Source organism: Falco naumanni, chromosome 2, assembly GCF_017639655.2.
Source record: "Falco naumanni isolate bFalNau1 chromosome 2, bFalNau1.pat, whole genome shotgun sequence".
Classification (NCBI taxonomy): domain Eukaryota; kingdom Metazoa; phylum Chordata; class Aves; order Falconiformes; family Falconidae; genus Falco; species Falco naumanni.
In genome coordinates, this window is record NC_054055.1 from 76,346,321 (window position 1) to 76,371,401 (window position 25,081).

General features: G+C 39.2%; 2 protein-coding genes across 16 annotated transcripts in view; one reads left to right on the top strand and one right to left on the bottom strand.

Moving 5' to 3' along the window:
* Positions 1-6: 6 nt before the first annotated feature.
* Positions 7-24,418, bottom strand: CRYZL1 (crystallin zeta like 1). Of its 9 annotated transcripts, XM_040584999.1 has the most exons (16): positions 23,991-24,065; positions 23,279-23,356; positions 22,857-22,928; positions 19,890-19,967; positions 19,307-19,379; positions 18,623-18,667; positions 14,582-14,650; positions 12,428-12,561; positions 11,501-11,612; positions 7,722-7,745; positions 6,499-6,597; positions 5,613-5,734; positions 5,047-5,152; positions 3,306-3,351; positions 2,478-2,620; positions 7-85 (listed from the first exon to the last, which is right to left on the bottom strand). In XM_040584999.1, exons 3-15 carry the CDS (start codon positions 22,920-22,922, stop codon positions 2,521-2,523), a joined length of 1,074 nt encoding a protein of 357 aa, XP_040440933.1. In that variant the 5' UTR covers positions 22,923-22,928; positions 23,279-23,356; positions 23,991-24,065; the 3' UTR covers positions 7-85; positions 2,478-2,520. The 9 variants fall into 9 exon arrangements, with proteins under 9 accessions (XP_040440933.1, XP_040440928.1, XP_040440934.1 ...); XM_040584994.1 differs by lacking the exons at positions 7-85; positions 23,991-24,065 and adding an exon at positions 24,304-24,418 and having other exon boundaries at positions 1,243-2,620; XM_040585000.1 differs by lacking the exon at positions 7-85 and having other exon boundaries at positions 1,243-2,620; positions 7,722-7,742.
* The window catches only part of ITSN1 (intersectin 1), a 136,377-nt gene continuing 135,634 nt past the window's right edge, over positions 24,339-25,081 (top strand). For 4 of the 7 annotated variants that reach the window (XM_040584982.1, XM_040584987.1, XM_040584985.1 and 1 more), the window contains exon 1: positions 24,725-24,834. The gene's annotated coding sequence lies outside the window, so the exon portion shown is untranslated. Of the gene's footprint in view, positions 24,446-24,715; positions 24,835-25,081 lie in introns of those variants that run through there. The other 3 variants (XM_040584983.1, XM_040584988.1, XM_040584984.1) reach the window with 3 other exon arrangements.

The window sequence follows — 25,081 nt, forward strand, 5'->3', positions numbered from 1 at the left end:
CGCGGGGTGTCTGAAGCGACGTTTCCGTGAGGCGGGTCGGACTCCTTCTGCAGCTCGCCTGACACCGCTCTCCACCCCGCGTTGGCTAGTAAGTGAGGGGGGAAAAAAAAAAAAAAAAAAAAGAAAAAGCGTTACCGCGAAAACCCACAAACAGATTTCGGAGTCCATTCTGAAACCAGCCTGAATTTCTCAAGACGGGTATTGAGATCGCCGCATGGCTGCACCAGGACAAAAATCACCTGTGGAGATAGTAGAACGCGGTTCCAGTTGTGTGAAACGTGAGACTAAACACACTCCGTGTGTGTTGGGGGTAGAAGACTAGTTCTAACTGCGATTCATGGCACTGGCTAGGGCCCATGCTGCAGGATTTTACTTCAGACAACTGCAGAAAGCCCATCCTCTCACCACCAAAGAACAGGCAGTAGTTTTCAGCTACTAGACAGATTATCCTTGCCAAAACAGCTCCGAAGGCCATTAAATAAAGCAATGATAGATTATAGCACTAATTTAGACACAGTGCTGTTTTTGAAGACGTGTGGCTGCCATTAATAGCAACCCACATTACCTGCACATTCTGGTTGTGCAGGGCTTGAGCTCACCAGAGCAGAAGCATCCTCAGCAAAACCTGGTCAAAAGCCTCAGCTGGTGCAGCTCCTAGCATGCCTCTCGACATTATTAGCACTATGACAGACCACAGGCAGCCTTCCACTGGGCTCTCACAGCAGTGTACAGGTAACAGTGATGCACATGTGCCTTGTCCAAGCTATGAAGGAACAGGCAAGTAGCTGGCAGCCTTTACCCCCACAGCCGGGAAGCCTTGCTCACATTCAAAACTAGTTTCTGCTTTCTTTCATCAGGGGATGTAGGAAAGAGGAAGTAATCGCTTAGGCAGCCTCGTGAATCCTTCCTGTTCAAGCACATACAAACCTAAAGCTAGCATCATTGAAGAACATTACAAAATGCTGAGACATCTCAGGCAGCTAAATGCACCCATAGGCCACTTAACACCCAACCGTGCAGAGACACTTGCTTCATAACTTGATCCAGCTGAAAGACTTAAACTAAGGCTAGCTATTGCTGAAGTGGTCTATGGTACCACAGGGTTCAAAAGGCATTTATACATGTAGTTAGGAGCAACACAGCTACTGACAAAAGATCTCATAAAATAAAAACTGTACGATAAAAATCTTACTTTTGCAGTTTTGTCAGTGTTTCTGTTTTATTAAACCTTATTTTTTAACCTATTTGCTCTGATCGACTTCATTTTGCAAACATTTCAGCTAAAATGAACATAATCAGTAAAAAATAAGTGGTTGGGTAGAAGGCTTCAGCTAACTAAGAAGATTCACGTGCTTCGTATGTGTGTGTACACACATAAGAGCACTGCTTATCTTCAAGGCTGCATTACATCACAGTAGTAAAATAAGATTTACTCATGCTTTTATATGCTTCCCTTGTATCATTTATCAAGAACCTACTACAAGTTCTCTGAATAACAGAAGATAGATTAATCATGCTTCTAAATAATCTATTTGCACTCAAATATTCCAACTTCTTACACTGGTTTAAAGTGTTAGTATCTGTTTGAGCCATCCACACAGTGAAAATGAATAGCACAGCTGAATAGAAATATTTTTGCTCTCAAGTAAGAGCAAGTTTGAAGCCACATGCTTTGAAGAAAGAAAAACAGCAGTTCCTTCCCTACTGCTGATTAGCAGATGTCAGTAATAGAGAATGTTGGATAAACAGATTTGAGCCGTGCTAGGCATAGGACTGAGGCTGGAAAAGGGGAAGTGGAAGTGCAGAGTGTAGGAAGGTCTTACTGGAAAGATTTCAAAGATAACATTACAGTAACAAGATACATAAAGTGCCTCAAACATCTCAATGACATGATCGTATTGGCTTATGGACTCTAGATTTACTAGGTTTACTGCCTGGTTGCTAAAATGAAGAAAATCAGCTTGGGGGCAGAACTCCTACAGTCAGTACCTTATCCTTCCCCTCTAGCATCCTTGCCAATTCTGATGGTTTCGCCTGTCTTTCAATTAAATAACAATTTAAAATGTGGATTAAATACTTTAAGAGTATGGCAGAGAGCACTCAGTCTCAATGCAGTCAAAAACAAAAAGGTAAAGGTGACTATTGGTAGGGGGGCTGGAGAAGGGAGGACTAATAAAAAACACCAGAAAATTATTTTTTTTCCTTTAATTTCTTACAGTTGAAAAACAACAGCAACTGAGTTTGCCTGTAGATGTTACTGACATTTGTAATTGAGGCAGGGCAGACAAAATTTCTAAGTCAAGACTGCTTCTTTAGAAGTTGCTGATGGGAACATTCTGCTCAAGTGGATCAAAAAAACCCCAACCCTGAAGTCACCGGAGCTTCAGAAACCATTTGTGTTGAGGTACAAAGATCTTTAAATTCTGGTTACAGAACTATTTGAAAATGTACACTAATTTACTTTTCAAATACATTACGTTTCTTTGTCTTCCACAGGCTTAGAAATCAGAAAATTTTGTGTCAGAACTGGATGACTTGTCTTTTTCTTGCTTGATTCTTCTGAACTATTTCCATAGAAACCTTGGCTTCATACAATGGGATCGGTTCATCCAGTTGAGGCCTAAAATGGAATAGTATGTCAGAAGCATCTGGTGAGCTTGCTCAGATAAACAGAAATATTGCAGGACTACTGCTATAGACTTTACTTTCAGTATGTAAACTTTACTCTTTAAACAGAATAAAACTTCTACAGCTTTGCTTCGTTCACAGAACAAGGGAAGAGCCCTACAGCAAACAGGAAACAGAAGTTAATTAAAAGATCCCCTTCTTATGGGAGGAAAAAACCACCCAGATGGTGAGGTTTTTGCTCAACAGCAGTACAGCTATCCTGCATTAGAGAAAGGATCTTCCATTCCCACATTATTACGGGAATCTTTGTATCTAGTGAAGCCGTCACTCTTAGCGGAATATTAGACAATACCATCTTTTACAGCCAACACCGTTTCTCAGATACACTGCTGAGCAGCCAGATATATGCTCTTCCTCCACCAAGAAAAGAATGTGCTGCCTCTATTAAATTTTGACATACAGCATAATCGTGGGGTTAGCAAATTTCCTTGTGCTTAGCCTGCTATATTAAAACCAGAAATAGACCATAAACAGTTCCACAGAAACTGTGAGGCATCTTTTCCTAAGCATCCCAATAGAAATTTGTAGCACAGTGCTCGCAAGAATTTTTTTAATTCAACTTTAGAAATGTAAATAAACAATAATAATTAAAAACCAATAATAATCACATCTCTCACCTGAAAATGCTACTTGATAATTTCTCCATGATATCTTCTAAGATGGGTATCTAAAAGGATTGTCAAGGTAACAATGTATTTACAGATAAATCCTTCTATAATCACGTTTGCTGGCAATAGCCCTGTACTGATACAATATGCAAAATGAAAATTAACCTTAATTTCAATCTTTAGATCAGATTTATGCACTTTTATATATATCAAAAATGTCCTTTCCTGCATCAGTAAGTAGAAATGAAATATGAAAAATGGAGTTTGGAAAAATAAGGCAAAAGGGTTAAGATCAACAAGTGCAGCCCACACTAGTACAACATTAATTAGTGAGAATGGTAATTGTATTTTTTGTACAGAATGATGATGACAGACTTCGGTACCAGTTAACTATCCCTACCATTCAGACAGACATCTCAAGTAAAAATCAAAACAAAGTTGGGAATACAGCTGAGTCTGTAAATTCTTGGAGCACTACTGTGCATCTATAAGGGATCTTTGCGTTAATGACTAGCATTCATGTCAATGCAACAGATGAGGCTGTATTTAGTCTCTTTAAATGAAACCTAAAAAATAATATTCCTTCATTTTAAGAGCAATCTGGTTAATATTTGAAGCTCAATTAATTTTGAAAGTGGTCACCCTTGTGATTTCTTCAGATGATATTAATGCCATATGCTCAAGAATTTCACAAGATATACAGATTAAAAAAAAAAAAAAGCCAAATCAAACCAGATTTTTCCTTTCAACTTTAAAGCCTGTTGTGCTAAAACATGCTGTTGTTATTAGAGATACCCCAGGAGACAACAGAAGAATCTTACTTGTTTAGTCAGCTTACTTTTTATGTGGACAACTACTCAGTAAGCATTCAACCAAAATACCAAACTATACAATGATTCATGATAACCGGCATCCCATAAATATTTCCTTAGTATTCCTGACCTTGCCTAATCTACTTTGCAGTTCAGTGGAGGAGGGGAGGACTTCCTGGCAGCACAGTTAGTCGTTTCACAAGTATAATGACTTAATCCTCACCTGCCTCTGCTGTTCTGTTAAACTGCAAAAGTGATTCAGCAGATCTCGATCTGCAGTGCAGTAGAGAACAGGGAGAGTCCTTAAAGCCATAAACAGACAAACCTTCCATTACCTGAAGTGGTCCACGGAAAACTGTCACATTAGTACAAAGCTCAGAGTCTAGCTGCTAAGACCAAACGTAGGTAATGCAAATAATGAAGGAGGCATTCCTCTTCCCACACCCACATATTTGCCTAATAAATTTTATGTATGCAACATTGCAAATGATGAAGAGGTTATGAAGCCAAAATATTGTAACTTTTATGGTTAAACCGATAGCATTAAGATTTACAGATGATCCATCTACTGCCCAAAAGAACAAAAAATAATTCCCCAGACATCAAATGCATAATATAAAAACTTAGAAGAATTAAATCTTCAATTAATTGGTTCAGTCTTGAACCAAAACACTGCATTTTCTCCAGAACGTGTTTTTTCTGTTTCAGCACTGCTTTTAACGAAGTATGTAGACATGTATTTAGAAGGCATGTGGAGACTAGCTTAAGTAAAACATGAGTGCATTGTTAAATTTTAGTTATGCTGTATGCTTAACCGTGCTGACCTTTGAGCCCGTGGTTACATAACTGAGTAGAAAAGAACAATTTTATTAGTTGGTTTCTCAGTTGCATTTCCATACATTAGCTGTCAGTATTCAAAATGTCCATTGAAAGGATATAGAGATACTTCCCTTGCTGTATATTGGACAAGTTCCATATCTCATCATTCAGAAAGGAGACTGTGGCTCCTTTAAGAAACAAGGAACGGCTATCTGGAGGATCCAGCTTAAACAAATAGAAGAAAAACGTTATTTACACTTTCCTACCCAAAAATAAAGGTTTAATGGTTATTTTATATAGATGGTTAAAACAAACAAAAAACCATCTCCTGTCCATTAAAACTTAGCGAACTTGTAATATTTACAGCTTTAAGTATTTTTCTGTCTTGTCAAACAGGTTAATACCCCAAGCTAGACAAAATAGGTCCTTTAAAATTTGTCAGTACAGCCAGGCTATTAACATAACTTACTATCATCTCAGAGAAGAGAGCCCCAAAATTGTCCAAAAGGAAAATAAAAACATTTAGTATTAATGCTGTATACTTCCCATTTTCTGGATGTGAATTTTTTTATTTAAAACTGATACTGTTTAACAGTGAGGAACCATTTGGCCACAGCAGAAGCTCACAGACACATCCATAAATATATGGTGGTGCAAACTAACCTTACTCACACAAGATCTTTACCTGAAGATTTTTTTCTGTTGTTATCCAGTGTCCCCCAACACCAAGAAGGGTAATGATATCATGCTTATGAGGCAGAAACTGTGATTTTGAAGTTGATTCATCTTCAGCACTATATAATTTCACTGGGGGAAGAAACATGGGAGAAGAAATTTAATTTGAGCTCAGAAGAAAACTCTATTCAGAATGAAAAATCCATCTCTTCCTGTACTGAAACCCACATTATCTTGGGATTCTTCACAGTCCTATGTCTTCAGATACAAACAAGTTGCAATGTATGCATATGAATACACACAACGAAAGGTGGCTGTTTGGAACAGCACTACAACTAAATTTTGCTGTTGGTCACATGAGAAGATTTAGGAAAGTAGATCTTCAAGTAAATCTTCAAGTAGAAGATTTAGGAAATTCAATATATATTTCTTTTAATTCAGCAGAACTTTAAGAAGTTCCTCAGTTACTTCAGCTAAAAATAGTAATTTCAGAGTTTACTACTATTATGATTGTTTGAGAATACAGGTTGATGGTACTGGCTATTACGGCATAATTTTTATATTAAAATAAGGTACCGTAATTGATGTAACATTGATGTCACAGCTCTACTCTTCAAACACATTGTTTCTTTTCAGTTTTAAACAGGAAAATTTCAGATAAATTTAGCAGATGACTAACAGTATTAGATGCTTCCACTAGAGGGTGACATGAGGAGATCTTAAAAAGATCTTGCTTGAGGAGATCTATTGAAGAGATGATACATAAAATTGCATGCGAACAGGCAACTAAATGCTATCTTTTGAGGTGATGATCCTTCACCTATATTACCTAGAAATAATAATAAACTCCCCCCCCCAATGGTGCTCTGAAGACCAGATTTTCTTCAATTACATACCTCCAGCATCTAAAACAATATCCACTCCCAGGCCCCCAGTTTCTTCCAAGCAGCTTTCTGCCACATCTATCTTCCCATTTGACACATCTATCACCCGAGCTAGAAAGAGCAGTACATTTGGTTAACCACAATAAAAATGTAGAGCTTAGATGCAGAACTGAACAGAGAGTTTCTCGTTTCTGGAAGTATTACATAAGCAAGTTTGCAGCTAAGTCAAAAAACCTAGCCAATAGTCAGGGTTTTTTTTAATTTTCCAATGCAGTGCAAGATCAACACCAAAAAATATGTATGAACTTTATACTGATGCAGAACTAAAACTGACAAGTCTGTGTAGGCCAAAAAGGATAAACTATGCCACTGTAAGAATTAGAAATCCTTCTGTAAAGTTCATTCTTTACTATTCTACTTTTCCGAAAGCACCTTCAAAACTAGCAAGTTCTGGAGTGACTAGCCATGTTACTGAAGCAAAAAAAGAGTGGCCAAAACATAAGAAGACACCTTATTTCACATCTCCCTACTTTGCAATTACCAATCAAATAACCGTAGCAGTCATGTATTGGGAGAGTTTTCCAAGCATAGCTTTCTTCCCTTACTTGACATAGAAATAACCACTTCCTTCCAGTCCCTTGCAGAGCCTTTCTCTTAGTTCCACATCGAGGGAAACAAAAACCTATTCTCCCTGACATGGAGCTCTGTCTCCCAGCGCAAGTCAGAAGTTAACATGTAAAAACACAAATTCAGTGAATTATGAAGCACTGACTTGAATTTTCTTATGATTCCAGCAAGTCAAATCCATTTTTTTCTTTAAAAGAATGCTTAGTAACCTTGTTACTAATCCACAGCCCAGATAAACTTGTATTACTTTCTACATGATGTTTTTAACCTCTAAATGGCTCTCTGCATCATTAAATAGTTAGACAGAAGTATTTACATCTGTTCTTGAAATAGTTCTGAAGTCACTAATACATTTTCTTCTTGTATCTGTGATGATATATTTATAGATGGTTATAAAGATAAATCACAGAATCAGGAATAACTAGGGCAGAGAAGTAGCAGCTAAGGGTTTTAGCTTTGTTTCATAATTACGAGGTAGAATAAACATTTAGAAACTAAAGAGGCCAAAGACTTCTCAGCAAAACGGTAACTGAAATAATGTCAAATAAATCTGAAGTCATATTTCCAAAGCATAACAGATTAAACTCAAATTTGCAATGTGTACTTACCCACTAAAGGCTGCCGTATACCTTCTTGAGTTCAATCGCAGGGAAAGAAGGAGAGAAGAAAAATTGCAAGAAAATGGTCATTAAGAAGAAATACTCAGTTAATGCTTTGGGGTTGGTTTTTTTTTTTTTTTTCCTTCCAATCAAATCACAAGATGCATTCAGATTCCTAGGTCAACCATTTAATTTTTTCACTGAAGTCAAATTATCTGGCTAAAGAGAACACACACGGTTGCAATTTAATAGAGATGTCACATTAAATTAATAATGATAGTCATATTCCCTATATGCAAATAAAATCCCATAATATCCTTTTCTTATTAGTTTCTTCAGTCAAAAAGTTAAAAGGTTTTTCTTAACAGGGCAATTTGACATGGTATAAAATTTCTGCAAATAGTTTTACTTTTTGAGAATAATCCTGATTTAATAGACTCAAAGCCTGACTATCAAAAAGAAAGGCAACAGTATAATCAGTTTGACTATCTTCTGTTTAGCAAACATTTCCAGTTTTGCTACTTAATACAATAGTTATTACAGTACTCTTAAAAATCCTCTTCACTTTCTTTCCTAGCAAATTGCTGTAACAATTTCTCTCCACTGTGGAAAAGGCAGAGCATCAAATTATAATTTTATATAACCCTTTGTCATTTATTCAAAATTTCTCACAAAACATTTGTAAATTAGTTCAGTTTCTTCTTCTGTGACTTGCACAACTTCTAAAGTAACATTATTCTGATTGGCACAAAGGCTTTGGTTTCTCTCTCCTTTCACTCTTGGTGAGAAGTAGAAATACCAGTATTTCCACAGCTACCAGAGTTTACTCTTACGCAGTAAATTCAGCTACAAAAATTTAAAAACTGTCATACAAAAGATCTGCTATTTGGTTTATTGAATATGCTCAAAAGCCATGAGATCACTGATGAGTTCTTACCAGCAATGTATCCACTGAAAGCTCTGCATTGGTTTTGAAGAATAAAAAACCCACAAGAAACCAAAAAACCTAAAAATCCAAAACCCCAAACCCCAGAAAACCTCAAACAAAAAAAATAAGGAGGTAATCTAGAGAACGGGAGAAATATATCTATTTTTTTCTTCTGTTCTCTAACAGAAACTCATCCCATTGTTTATATAATAGTCTGTCTCTAGTTTGAAATGTGGGCATTAAAATTTCAAAATTTGTTATAAACCCCTCCTTCATATTATTATTATATTTACTCCAGAGATTACTGAAGATATGCAAAGACCCCATGCTGTTGGTCTGAATATGAATCCTTAAACATTAACAAGAACTTCTACTTCAGGCACTGGAATCATATTTATTAAAAACTAAAACACAACAAAACACAAAACAACCAAAAAAATCCCACAACTTCCCAACAACAATGAAAAACCCGAAAATGCAAAACCAGTGCCTTTTTGTTTTAACCCTGTTTTCTCTTTTTAGTACTGTACCCAGGTGATAGCTCTTTATTTGAGGCTGCAATTAAATTTTTTCCCCCCATATAAGCAATGGCCTTTTCAGTGCAAGAGATGGCTATTTCAGCTATTTTATGAAGCAGCTAGTTATGCCATACACTGATAACACAAATTGCTGCTCAGTGACAACTGATAAAAAAACTAAACAAAACCCACTAAACAAGTACAAAATTGAAAAAACCTCCACCCATAGACATTAGAAACCAGCTTAGATATAGCTACCTACACTTGGTTTACTTAGTGCATTTATTTTATATTAACATTCATATAACTTCAAAACAGCACCAAAAAGTAAATATAAATATGACTTTGGGTTCCTTGGCGTATGGGCTGACAGGAATAACATTAATTGCAAAGTCCTTTCTTAGCTAATAGTTAAGTTTTCATATCCTTTGCAAAATACACCCATAAAACATTACAAAGTGAAGTTTTAGGTCTTTTGTATTTACTCCTTTCACCCTGTAACAGCTGGCATAACAAATCTCTACGCATCAGCCGCATTCACAAAAATGCTTTATGTTCTTATGTCTGTAATGTCTATTTATACGCTAAACAAAGACTTTTGAAATAAGAAAACAGAAAACCAGCTTTTTTTGTGGAGACAATATAAAAATCTAGAGAAATAGGCCTGCCGCGTCTTAGAAGAAATGATTATGTTCCCAACACAACACTTTGCAGTTCCCTGTTGAAGATCATTAAGTTCAGGCAGCAGAAGAAACGCCTTTCTCCCTGCTCTTGTGTAATAACCTCTCTGCACGACACTCCACTTCCTGCTGCATTATCAGCACTGCAAAGCCACTACTGAAGAGCTAAATACTCACTTGGTAGGCTGGAAGTGAATCACTCCCCAGCACTGCAGATGTGTGTGAACGTGCAGCCCCAGAATGCACATGCACACTGTGTTGTCTCTGTGCTTCCACTGCCAGTTCTGTTCTTGGGAGCCAGAAAGGAATCAAAATTCACAAGAACTCTGTTCTCTCTGTGTCTAAAGAGCAGCTCTCTGGCTTATTTCATCCCTCTGCTAGTTTACTATTCTTGAGTCAGCCGGGAGAACACAAGGACAATACTATGTGCACCTGCATATCAGCAATGCCTGGTTTTAGTGAGTCACCAAGATCAAGAGAGATTTGAAAACTGCTCTAGTTCTCAATTTGGAAAGCCAAGATTGCTAACAATATTACTATGCAAAATAACAAAGGAGAAAGGAGTCAGAGTCAGACAGTTAACTTTGACATTATCTTTTTAATCAGATCTCATCTTAATGCATATATATTTTGGCTGATATGACTGTAATATATGTAGATGTGATAACGACTACACAATTATTTCTCCCACAAAGGCAGTCTTACAAGAGACCCAGCTACTCTTACATATACTTCTTTGAATGACAATAAAAAAATAATACACTGAAAAATAAACTTGATGATTATACTGTGACAGTCTTTGCATTTTGAGGAGGAAATATCAGACACTGGTTTTAACCTTTTGTTCACCGTACAGCAAAGTTCACAGACTGCAATAAAACAGGACTTTGCAATGCCATCCTTTATTTTAAAATAATAATAAAGAAATATTCTACTTTCCTCCACTTTGCAACACTGAAATAAGAAAATGTTTGATTGGGAAAGATGCTAGTAGCTTCAACATAGAGTACTTTGCCACAGTTCAAACAGCATTGTTACTTCCAGGGAAAAATCCCCAAAGACTTAAGTATCAAAGAGATGGAAGAAGTCATAGATAAATGCAAGTATTAAGTCTAATGCAAAGCTCATTTAGGAAATAGGAAAATGAAGAGCATTTGGACATCCAGCTAGTTATGACAGTACTTGAAACTGGGCTGCCACGCAGCTTGACAAAATACTATTAGAACTAATTTGAGTCTGATGAATACTGTTATCTCAAGTGTGTGATTACACCTGAACTCTTTCTCAGGTACCTAGATCACATACTGTGACATATTGGTGATTTAGTAATGCTTTCTTGTTCACAAGCAACAGTTTTATAAAATGAAGAGACATCTTGAGTAGTTGGGCCAAAAGCCAGCACTCAAGCACTATTGGAAAGTACCAAGAGACAGTCAATTAAATTGTAACAATTTAAATGAAGAATAAAAATGCCATTAAATACACCTAAACCAGAAATTAAATACCTATGGAGTACAGAGCAAGTTTTAAAACTATTTAGACTATTTATAGATTTGTATTTCAGTTTTCAGCTACTGAAATACATCTCTAGACTAAAAAGAAAAAAAAAATATTTTGAGACACTCTTTAGTGTAAACTTTAGCACTGAAGAATGTAACTTACCCACAGGAGGTCTAAGCCTCTCCAGGTATTGCTTATCTTCAAGACTGTATGCAGTAGAGATTACTTTAGCTCCTCTATGTTGTGCTAATTGAATAGCTATTGTACCAAAAGGCTGCAGAGGAAAAAAGGTAGATGAATTTATTTACAGCAACAACATGATGCCAATTAAGAAAGATTATATTGCAAGGGACATTCAGGAGAACTCAGGAGAGTATCCAGAAATAAACTTAGTCCTTCAACAAAACACATCTGAACCAAGGATTTGGATATTCACAGATCTGCTTCTGCTCTAAGTAAAGCCAAAAAAAGTCTTTTCATTAACTGGGAAGCTCTGAACAATCTTTTAGTAATTAACTAGTTCTCCTTTTCAACAAAAGAGCTCAGATTCTACTTTCAATAATGCAAGTACCATAACTGCAATTGTAACTTGGAGCTTGGGGGCTTGCTTGTTGAAGGAAGAAGTGCTACCAAGGAAAAAGCCCCAGCAACATTTACATTAACGAATCTTGGCTAGGGCAAGCTCCACATCTTCATTAGCAATAAAGATTGCAGTAATGCAAATGAAATTATTTATATCTAAGAGAAGTTAAAAAGCAGTGGTGGGAAAGGAATAAGAAAATCAAGGCACTTTCCTTCAGTTATACCTGAGGGCTTAAGGTAGAACTATGTCAATGTAAAACACCAGAAAAGAATTACCTCTCTTCACTACCCGCACAACATGTAAAGGACTGTATTCTTGGCTCAGTATCTTACATGGGAGGGCCCTTCCTATTAATCCATATAAGCATAAGTGTGCTGCCAGGAATAAAATACAAGACTTAAGTGTAGCATGTTGTAAGAAATCCAATTGTTCTGGTGATAAGACAGTTATTTATGGCAGAGGTAATCTTTCTGTTCTGAAATTATTACTGCACAGTTGTTACCTACACTTGCTCCATCCATTACAAGGACAGTTTTTCCAGGAGAGACTTGGGAAAGGTAGTGTAAAGCTGTGTATGCTCGGACACCATCACGAACAGTCCCGGCTGCTTCAACCCAACAAACTTTTTCTGGTTTACGAACTAAGTTTAGGGGAAAAAACAAATAAACAAACAAAACAGATGGGGAAAAAAATAGCAGCAAGCCGCTGACATTTCACTGTTTTTTAGACTTCACCAATTTCTAAAACGAAATAAAATTATACAAATCAAATAGTCTACAGGTGTAATTATAATCTAGTTCACACAGGCAATACTTCAATGTTGTGGCTCATGGCAGTGTTAGGTCAGCTACATAGAGTCAAAATGGAAAAAGCAATCATTGCAAGAATAATCAGTTCACTTCTGCACCATTCTTGTGAGCAAGTTCAAATACAAGTACAGTATTTAAACTGTATAAAAGTATAAAAAAAAAAAAAGAGACACACACTCCCTACCATAACCTCCTGACAGAAAAGATCTGAAGAGCTCTTCTCCTTTTCACCAAGATAATTCTGACAAGAGCACACAACGTGGGTTCCAACCCATGAGTTGCTTATTCTCTTTCTCTATAAATTAGAATCTTCTACTTCATAATCCATTGGTATGAACAGCTTCAGAAGGTTATACAACATTTTAAGAGAGATAAAGATCAAGATAACATTATTTGTCATCTGTTTTCTGTTGTCTCTACATAGAAGACACTTGTTTTCCCATTCGATTCATGGGCTTAAAAGGGAGGTAATGTTAATGAAGTATTCTGTTAACTAGAAATCAGAAGCTCAAACACCATTTTTAATGTAAGCCATTTACATCATTTAGCATAGACCTTGATATTAAGCTAGAAAATCATCACAGCCCAGCTGAAAGTCTAGCACAGAACCACAGTAAGTAAGCGCAATCCTCTTGAGGCACACTAGAAAGGAAAGACTGGAAAAGTTTGGTCTGTCCCTTTAAGCATAAGAATTGGCAGTTTAGCTTGAATCAGGGAAGCTATAAAACAACATAAGCAATGCAATCGTTTATCAGTGTGCTGCAAATGAATTCTAGGGGTCATCACTTTGTGTGCCACTTCATACTACTTAGTACGAAGTAAGCTACTGCAGGTAATATAAAGTCAGAGATATTTACTGCCTATAGTTACTGTAACTAGTGATAAGGCAGCAGAGACCTCTAGATTTCATTTTGCTTGATTTGTACTTTTAAGTGTTAGAAAGAATAAGCCTTATTTTTTCTTTCTCCATGAGTCCATGACTTAGTTTGCAAAAACTGTCATAGCTAGTCAGGAAGATTTCACCTTCAAACAAGTCAATATAAATAATACTCGTTTACTTCTCATATATATTAAAAATACACGAAGAGGATATTTTATCATATTTTATGCAATAGAATTAGATATTCAGTTTTGGTATAAACAGATTTGAAGGAGTCACCTCATAACTACACAGGCTGAATTCATGGACAGTCACAGAAACACAATACAAACTCATTTGAGCAAAAGAGTAGTTTACTCCAAGTAACACAATGAACTACTGGGAGAGGCACAGAGATTCCAAAATGTAGTATTCTACATATTAAAGCACTCTATGCCCAGAAAGGGCAAACTGGAAACTCCCAATTGAAAAGAATATTTCAATGCCAGGTTTTCCCTGATTCTTATACCCTGAAAGTTCTTTTCTACAGCTTCTAGTCTGCTAATTTTATCCCATCTGTTAGTCTGGTCACAACTGATGCTCCTGGATTGAGTCAAAATGAGGAAAAAGTTGCTTTTTTCCTCATTTAGTTTTGTGAGAGATGAAATGAGGAAAAAGTAGAAAGACAATGACACAACAACAACGGAAGGGGGTGGTGATGGTGGTTGTGTGGTGCAGGCAAAACATAACCCATTAAACAGTAACAGCAAAGAAAAAGCCCTTGAAGAGTACACAGTATTCAAAGCTTCTATGAACAGGTTAAGTAAACAGAATGTCTGAATATATATGTGTATATATATATTTTTTTTTTCAGAACAAGCTATAAAGAACAAGTTTGCCCAGAGGTCCAAGTTAATTAGCTGCCTATTAGAAAAGCTGAAGTCTGAAGATATAGTAAATACAAATATTAGTAAAATATATGAACTACATACCCAAATAATGCTCATGAACTAGAATAACTTCACAAAGACCTGACTCTTCAGAATCCAGGGGCAAAATTCCTGAAAAAAACAATTGAGCATAGACTTTAATTTCAAAGAAGCATATGCTACAAAAAAAGCTCCTAATGAAATTGCTATTTCCACTTGGTCTATGGTTCAGTTGCCCTCTTCTCAGGTTTATGACAAATTAAGAAAACTTGGCAAAGTAACAGCCTGTAATCTCCATGGGCACAGTGCACAAGATAGTTCCAAAGGTGCTCCAAACAGCATTTTGGGGTTGGGGGAAAGAAAGAATGGGGACACTACTGAGTGTTTTTTGCTACTGGCATGCTTAATTTTTGTCAGGTCATGTCTGAACTCATTTCACACTGCTCTCCCTCTGATGAGTGCTCCTGTTTCTACTCTGGGCCATGATTAACAAAGAATAAAATTGAGCTACCATATTGCAGACGGACACAGACCAAGCTGTGCTGCAGATAACTCCTACTCTTCTATCCTGATGCCTGTACATGTGTTGTTAGTAAAGGCAGCAATAAAGGGACAGAAAGAAGCAGAGGAAGAACAAGGAAGAATGTGTGGGTGTAAGTTTTTAAAAAGTTGGAATAGAGAAGAATTGAAGGGAAAAAAGCCCCACCCATGGGAAACAGAGAAAGTGAACAGAACAAGCAGAAATAAAAAGAGGAAATCCATCCTGGTCATAACAGTGCTTATTTCCTCCACTGGCCAAAGAATGAGATTCATGAACAGCAGGTTCTGGTATTTGATCAATCTTCTGACTATATGTACCCTCTATCCTCAGTAAAACAGCATTTTCTTTCTTCTCCCATCCAAATCTTATACTCCATTTAGACCAAAGCAAAGGCTTTGGCTTAAAATCCTCAGGAAATTTAGCCGTTATTTCCAGTCTTCCATAGTTTCTACAAAAAAATGGTTATCCTACAGTGCTTTTATACATCTGCAGACCTCTCAACAGTAAAAATTCTAAAGCAGCTATTTACAGCAGCTATTGTGCAATTATGAAATAACATAAGAAGGGCAAGAATCTCAGAACAGAACACACTTTCTTACTATCTTACTCACTACTAGTTCTCTCTTACTTCCATAACTTAAGTCATCCCCTAACCCAGGGGTCCTCAAACTACGGCCCGCGGGCCAGATACAGCCCCTCAGGGTCCTCAATCCGGCCCCCGGTATTTACAGAACCTCCCCACTCCGCGCCCCGCCCCGCCAGGGGTTGGGGGGGGGGGAAACTAAGCAGCTGCAGATGACTGCCTGCCACTTAATCCGCACGCTGGCCCCCTGTTTAAAAAGTTTGAGGACTCCTGCCCTAACCCTTTAACTTAGCATACAAAATACAAGCATGTATGAAAGAATATCCCTAAGAAACACCTCTTCTGTCCTAAAACACCATTCAGATTTTTATGATTAATACACTATTCTATTTCAAATGTTAAGAAAAATTTCCTTATAGTAAACTAAAATAGCCTTGGCACCTAAACCAGTCTGCATTCTAACACCTTACTATATAAAAATGAAAACACAGAATGAGTAATACATGAAGACATTCCTTTTCCTGACAGACACAAAAGTTCAGAAACAAGTCACTTTATCTCTTAACACTCCAGACAGGCTCCAAGGAGTCATTGTACATTGCTGCCAACTCCCACTGATTTCAGGGTCTCTAAACCATTCACAAAACCATGGCCCTTATACTAAGGGAAAGACATGGCATCTTAAAGAACCATGCCTCTTAGTATACCTAAGCCGCAGCGTGAAGTATAGACTTTCATTTTATACATGCTACACACATCAAGTATTTGACATAAGTACAAAATCAGATTTTTCATCGTACTTGCCAGATATACTCCACATAATCAAATCCAGGAAAGCACTGGACTGTTTATGTATTCAGTAACAGGACATGTGGAAGAACTGACATGCAAACTAGCTAACCACCTAAATCTAAGCAGGTACGTTTATATTTAGGTTCATGTCTCAAAGTATTTGTGGCGAAGTGAACTCTCAGAATATTTTTCCCTGCACTTACTTTAATGAGGAACATGGCATAATTGATTGCTAAAAGATTCTGACAGCAACAAGTAAAACTGACTGTAACTTGAGATACAGTATATTTTGTGACAGTTTGATGTTATTAAGCACACAAGTAACCAAATCATTTGGCAATAGTTCATTTTCTTTTTAAATCCACTCATTAATTAACTGTGGACAAACTTACAGCAATAGTAACTGGGAAGCGTGCTTGTTAGGAAAGATTTAGCATAATAGAAATATTTCACTCCTATCTTCGGTCTTTATAGCATCCACATTGGACGCATAAGATTGAACAGCTGTTTGAAAGGGAATGCTATGAGATTTCAGTATTTAAATAAGTGCGGTTTCTTTCTTTTAGGGCTAAAAATATTTAATGCTGTTTTCTTCATCTTCCCACTTCCATACATGTAATTCTGACTTTTCTGTACCTGCATTTGCAAACATCAGTATTCAAGAATAAAAAACACAGACAACGTAAGTCTCAAACAAAATGCATCTGTATCTTTATGACCGAAGTAGAGATTCCGTTCCCTTAATGTCAGATTTACTCTGAGGAAGCTCAGCTGACTCAAACTACTTATTCTGTATTTGAACTAACAAGAATGGAATGAAGTCCTAATGCACAAAAAAATCCAACCCTCCAACAGCCACTTAGAATGTCACTTTGATTTCTCAGGTCTTTTCATATTTTCATGACATATTTTCAGAGCGTTTTTTTTTGCCCTAACTACTTCCCGAAACTGTATTCCTTCAGCTACAACAGAAGGATTGAAACACAAATACTATTTTAAAATATTCAACAGATGCAGCATATGTCAGTAGGATATTTAATGAAATGAGCAATACTGTTCACAGTAATGATACTATTCATAGTTTGAAATTAATTCATATGCAAGACCAGGAAATGCCTGGCCGTAACTGTTCTACTTTATATAACAAAGCAAGGCCACTTCTGTACCCCATAAAATAGAATATTAATTCCCAACTTAAGGACTACACCTTCTGTGGTGAATAAATAACAATAATCCACACATTCCATTAGATTTAAGCTAATGATATGAAAGGTCTGCCCAAGTTTTACCAGGAAAAGAAAACCCCCAAACACTTTCCATGTGATTTTTGACCTGAAAGTCTGTTTTACAAACAAAGAGTGATTACCACTTGCCCTTCTGATGGGTTTCTCTGACAATAATGTCATAGCAGAATCACAAAGCACAGACTCCCTGCAGTTAAGTTAGGGGGGAAACAAGTTCACTTTCAAGAACTCTAACGTGCAGTAACAATTAAGATTCTGGAAAACTAGCAGCTTGAAACTGTTTCTTTTTCAATGTGGCCTTGTATTTAGCAAAACACCTGAGTACGTGCGTTGCTTTTGGCAACTCAGAAAATCAAGCAGAACTGGTGAATCTACCTGCATGTTTAAATTTAGGACCACTCTTGAGTTCTTTACTCAAACAGGAATTGAGATGACTTAAAAGAAACTAAACAGTCTTCAGTATGCTTGAAGAAGAGATTCATCACTAGCAGTTAAAAACATATTTTTATATCATCCTCAAGAAGGCAGGAAGTAAGCCTAGATTTTGTATCATCCACAGAAATCAAAAGATACTTATCAATTACATTAAGATAGTGTTATAAATACAAATAATTGTGTATGTACTCAGATGGTTGCCTTTAGAACACTCACTCCAATGGCTAATTGGACCCAGGGATATATTCATAAGGATTTGGTGAATGAATAAGGAATATGACAGATTACATTAGCTGGGGACCTGAACTTCCACTCTTATACCAAAAAGCTTCCTTACGAAAACACTTTTAGAATAGAACTCTCATTTGTAAGAGTTTATTCATGTGACACTAATTGAATCTTTGAAAATATGTCAAACTGTAGCTTTAGCGATGATTATAACTTCAGCCATTCATTATAAAGATATTACTAATTGTGCTAGTCGATAAGGCAAACAAATATTAACTTACCCACCACTTCATCATCTGGCTGAAAGAAGGTCACCTTTCTTCCAACTCATGAAGAATATATAAAAAGGAGAAGTTATGAAGATAAGTCTTTAAATTTGAAAGCACTGTTTATTACTAGCTCACAAACCTAAAAATATACCCTGCTACTGAAAAAAAAAGTTTTTTCCTATTAAATGTGCACATACCAAACCCAAATGTTTGATTCACTAAACTCTGGCATCCCATCCACAACCACTGACATGCAAGTACACACATGTATGTGTGTTTGAAAGATCCAGGCTTTAAACTGCACATCAAAGGTGCATATGCCAGTGAATCATTGCCGAGATTCCTGAGTGTTATTTTGTCTTTACTATTCCAACAAATGATTTTTACAAATAAATTAAAAATGGTTATAGCATGTGCAGGATGCAGGTAATATCTTAAGATCTCAGTATATTTTATTTAGAAAGCTGCCATGCATTTTTAATTTTTTTTTTAAACTCTGAACAGATATGTAGCAATTACAGTCCAGTTCCTTTTTTTACTTTCATTTCAGCATTTTACTGACTTGGGGAAGCCTCATTAAGAAAGCAAATAGTTCCTACTATTAAAGGTGTAGCATACAAAGAGTATTTATTTGTTCTGGATTACTAGACCTTGATTCTTGCTTCATACCCTCACAAGACAATTACATTAACTTACCTTCCAATACAACTCCAGAAATTTCTCGACCAACAGGTAGAAGCTCCTTCTCCAGTTTAATTTCTGACAGAAGCTAAACAAAACTAATGGTTACAACATTCTTACTAAGGCTCAAAATTTGCATATTTATTATCATCTTACAGTGTTTGATATTCACAGTAAGAAAGCTGGGCCATTACCAAAATGTTACCCAGGGAAAAAAAGTACACACATTCCTTATTTAATATTAAAACCTTTGCACTGATTTTCCCTATTTAAATTTAGAAGCATATAAAAAAACAGAGTTAGTAACAGGCAAGCCAAACTGTGACTTCAAGTCAGTATGCAAAGGAAGATAAAAGGGATTTACTGTAAGAAAATTCACAAATGACAACTGATCCTTCTCCGTAAGTTAGGAACTGAATTACAGGTGCTTTTTATTTAAAGAGATATGCAAGAATACCACATCAATCCTGTGCCCTCTTTCTCAGCAGTAAAGCTATATCCTCAGATGGCATAAATGGAATTGTGCCAATACCCTGGCTTAGATCTTCAACAAAAACTGTAAACACCTCTAGGTTTTATAAAAACAATAAGCAAATACCTTTGTATCTATCCAGCTCAGTGCACAGGCTCTAACTTGTACTTTCACATCATTGTCTCTCGTAGGAGGAAGGTCTTCCTAGGACAAATGTGCAGACGTTACATTATATAATGCAACATGAATGTGCTAGTAGGATCCCCTCAAACTCTTGAAAGCACTTTTCCACAGAGTCTTTGTTTTAGATTGTGTTGTAGTCAGAACAAAATTTTTTTTTTTCAATGAAAAGGGAACTGATACTCCAATGGATTTACAACACCATTCTGAGTGCATGTATGTTACTATTACAAACCGACTGCTAGACCTTACTAAACCTCAACAGACACTGACATTATTTTTCTGTTGTTTTTTTTTCTGCAACTTAAATATCACACCCTTATTTGAAACAACTTTAGAATGTAATTATCCCTAATGTCTGTCTAACAGATCTTCAATATTAAAACTATATTGCAAGGGTGACAGAGAATATTAAGAGAATTTTGACATGAATGTCAGACATACTGTACTGACAAACTTACTGAGGTAAATAATCAAGTAGTCCAGATGTCAAAGAAACAGCACAGATAAGAATTGGTGTTAACTCCTACAAAGGATGGCTACCTCACGTACCATAGTGTTCTGCTAATGAAGCTTCCCCTTACTATTACAACTTTTGGTTTTGGGATTGATATCTGAAATGAAGTAGTTGAGTACTGCTACTTTAAAGTATCTAATTAGCCAAACTGAGTGCTGGACTGCTGACGTTACACAGCTCTTGAAGAGCTCCCTCAGGTACTGCAGGCAAAAATGTATTTCCATGTTATACTGTAGTCTGCAGTGTAGACGTCTATTGGAACTGTAAGTGAAACACCTATCAGAGAGTCATAACAGCACTTTGTTTCTACTTCTGAAGTTAAGATTCGTAAGTATGTAAGCTTTCTTTGATTTTTTTTTAAACTCTTCCCAAGAAACAGTTGTTACTTTTCTCCTAGGCTTAGCAACATGAACAGTAACCTCTGTCCAAGGAATATTAAGCTGAACTTTTTCTCACCCCAGCTGAGTTAAATACATGCTGTTCCTTTAAAACTGCAAGGCATTTTGCCAGTTAGACTGACCTCCTGCTCCTCAAACAAACCAAAGTGGGTTCTGGCTCTTTGTTCCACAAAACAGAAGAGCCATTAAACTGTTGAACTATACAAATACCACATCTCTGGTTTTAAAAAAAAAAAAAATGTTAGAATCTAAGGAACTTACATAATTTATGTCAGTTTAAGATTATATTGTCTTTTAGAACTATCCTTTTGGTACGCATAGCTCAATGAACCCAAGTACTGCTACAATACACATAATAAAATTGCTTTTCTTTATAAAAGAATACAAGACAATGAAATGTTTGTGCTATTAACTGGTTCCTGCCTTCACAGTTTAAATATGTCATTGTTAGGAATTGACCAAGCATCATATAAGGAAGGTTTGCTATGGAAATTCTTCATCTAAGCTGCTGACTTTTCATTATTCACCTTCTGTTCTATTAAGGTCTCCTCAGCCAACTGGCTTTCTTTTCCCTCAGTTTTTTCAATATTTATTTCTATTTAAGATGAGGATTCCATAGTGCTGGTCATTACACTGACACCTGCAATGTAACTAACACCTTTAGTTTCTGTCTAAAGAGATTTAAATAGGCAAGTCTATGCACAGGAGTGCAGTTTCAAGATTGGCTTTACCTTACCTAAGACTGTACCACAACTGCCTGGCTCACTTGTTGCCAACATCTACACATTCCCATCCTCTCCTTTGTGTTGGAGCTAGCACTCCTGGAGTCATCACAATGATGTGAACCCACCTGCAAGAAATTACTAGTTTTCACCTGGATAAAAAAGCTGATCCATCTCACCTAATAGCTGCATGACTCCCAAAACCATTACAACGAAGAGAACAAAAATGTGCCACTGAAAGGTGAACAAACCTTTTCAACAAAAGCACAATTTCACAATCAGTTTAAGTAGATCTAAGACTACTCCATGAATATGCACCTTGGTTGTATCAAAATCACCCATCTCTGCATCCTTCTCTTCAGGCGGTTCAACAGATGTGCTTCGCTACTGGGATTTTGCAGCTGCTCAAGCAAGATTGAGTCTCACTAGCGCTATATTGTTTCATTTGGTAAGTGACTCATAGGTATATTTATGTATCTATATTACATAGGTAATATGCATAGGTATATTCAGGTATCTATATTACACAGGTATATATAGGTATTGATAGTAATTTATTTTGTACCTATAAAAGATTTAAGAATACAGGTTTGCATCCTCAGAACCACAGTAACCATTTTTCTACTGTTCAGACACCCATACTGCATCGATGTATAGTCACTGATAGCCTGCTTTATGCCACAAACTCATGTGTACACACTTATCCAATTAATGTTTACATTAAACTGACAAAGACTCTTTAGCACAATAGTTTCAGCTAAATTTGACAGAAAAATAGTTGTCATCTTGTTGTTCCCTTAAACTGTAGGAAAATAGGTAGCTAGAGACTTATCAGTGCCTCTGAAAAAAATGTTGCACTGTGATCTCAGTCCTCGCTAAGAGCAAAGAACATGTAAGAGGAAAGAAAGTAACAGTAGGAGTACTCCAAACGATAAATTTCTTAAGCTACATTTCTACTTTTTCTGTGACCAGGAAAGCCAACCAGGAGATTTTATCTATATGAAGCCAGAGTTCATTTGCTATGCCTGCAAAACTTGTTTTTAAAATATGGACACCAAAACAGCACAGGGAAATCTAGTACCGGTCTTGCCAAGTGCTGCATGATGATGGTAAAATACACCTCCCCTACTTTCATTTACCTGCCTGTATGTGCAAGGATTACACCAGTTCTTTTTCAAGTCTACAGAACAGTTAAGTGTTTCAGTTATCTTGTGGCATTCAGCCAACACTCTTTTCCCACTAAATGACTAACAGTGCTATTACAATCAGAACTCACTCTTTCCTGGAAGACAAATGTCATTTCCTCTCCAGGTGAATTCTGCTGACAATACAAGACCTTCATAGTGATCTGGAAAAAGACACAGCAATCAAACTGTAACACATGCAGTATGTATAGAGCAAACATTTGCAAGCAACACAGGGCCTACGAGTCCTTCCAACACATAAGTTCTAAACCAGATCAACAGAAAAGGCAAGATATGGTGCTACCTGCAACAGGTTACATCAGTATTGTTGACCATAACATAGCAAATCCCAGGGACTGAGGATGTACAGCAAAAGGCAATGAATGATACGCAGGATTTACCAGTTGGTGGTCCAATGCAGTAAATGGGTTGCTTGCCACCCAGGCTGGAAGGCACACAATTTGACTAGCTCAAAGAAAGGCAGCGCAAAGGGCGATATAGGAACCTTACATACCACTTCACTAAAAATCACCACTTGGGTTTTTGGTCTCCTCTCACAGGTTGGTGTATGTTGTCATCAACAAACAAGAGCCTTTTGGAGAGAACAGAAATAAGAAAAGAGGTCTTTCCAAGTCGCAGGAAAAAGAAAAGCACAGAGCAGGGAGGCAGAAACCCATGCAGCCATTGTTTCTCGCAGCCGGCACTAACACCTCAGGGGCCGCCCTGAGGCACTCCGCCCCTTCAGACGGGCGGAGCAGCCGCAGCCGGGGCCCGACGCCACCCCGGGCAGCCCCGCAGGTACCGGCCGCCCCGCCCGGCACTCGGCGCGCCCCGGCCCCAGCACCCGCCCGTTCCCCGAGGGCAGCTGCCAACCAGCGCCCGCTTCCGTTAGTGCCACCGCCACCCCACTGCTATTATTCCGGTGGTTTATTACACCGGAGAGCAGCTCGGCGCGGGAGGAGAAGCCAGTGCCTCACAGCGCCCGCCTCCGCCTCCGCACCGTGACGCGGCGGCGCCGCAGCAGCTCCTCAGTGCCTGCCGAGGGCCAGGCGCGGAGGAACCTGCGCGGAGACGACGCCAAACTGAGGGGCTCCGACCCCACCCGAGACATCCAGCCTCCTTCGCCTCAGGGCCGCCAGCAGGAAGAGCCCCCCGGAGCCGAGACGACGCACCGGCAGCCCCCAGGCAGCGCCGCCACGCCGCAACCGGCAGTTGCCATGACAAACCGTTACTTCCGCCGCGCTCCCACCTCAGCGCCCTGCAGACAGGGCGGGCACCGCCCCCACGCCGGACTCCTAGGCCCGGACGTCCAGAGCGACCCCGCGTGAGCTCGTGATTGGCCACGGAGGCCGCCACTCAGAAGGAAAGCGGAGTGGGATTGGCTAGGGCGGCTGCCGCTCGGTACACGTGAGGAGGCGGGAGCAGGCGCCCCGGCAGCGTGTTAGACTACGCGGTCCAGCAGGCTGCGCGGCGGCGCCGCTGGGCGGACTACAGCGTCAGGGACGCAGCGCCTGGCAGCTGCCGCCCTGTGTGACCTACCGAGAGCGGGGCCGGCAGCCGAGACATCGATGGGGGTCGGGGGGTCGGGGGGGTGAGGGAAGGAAGAGACACCGCCTTGAGTTACCCTTATGCACAATAAAGGGGCCACCCGCCCGCCTCTCGCAGGCGCGTCCCGCTGGAGGTGAGGAGGGAGCCCGGCCGCCCCCTCCCCGCGGCCCCGCTCCGTGCGCGCTGACCGCCTCTGTGCGAGAGCGGGCTCGGCGGCGCCCGGGCTGGCCGGGGGAGGCCGGGTCTCTGCGGCGCTCCCGGCCTCTGATTGGCGGCACGCGTCTGCCCGTCGCGCGGGGGGCGGGAGGGAGGCCGCGGCCGCGCGCGTCAGTACGGCGGCTGTGAGGGCAAGCGCGAGCCAGGGCTCCTCCCCCCCCGCCGCCCGCCAGACGGTGGCTGAGGAGGCAGCGGGAGGGGATGGTGCGTCTGGGGGAGGCGGTGGCGGACGCCGCTCCGGCTCCTCCATCCCCGCCGCCGTCGCCATGGGTGTGAGTAGGGCCCCCCGGCCCGCGCAGATATGAGGTACAGCCCGCCGGCGGCGGGAGCGGGCGGGAGGGAGGCGGGAGACCCTCACTGGGAGGGGCGACGGTTCACCCCAGGCCAGCGGCGCCCGGCGGGCATCCGCGGGGGAGCGGCGGCGCCTCTGCCCCGCGCTCCCTCGGCCGCCCCCCGCCTCCGCGCGGTACCGGAGGCCGGGCGTGTCCCGGTACCCGGGCCCGCTGACAGGCGCCGGGTGCCCAGCACGGATTGAGGCGCCCGGCTCATCCTC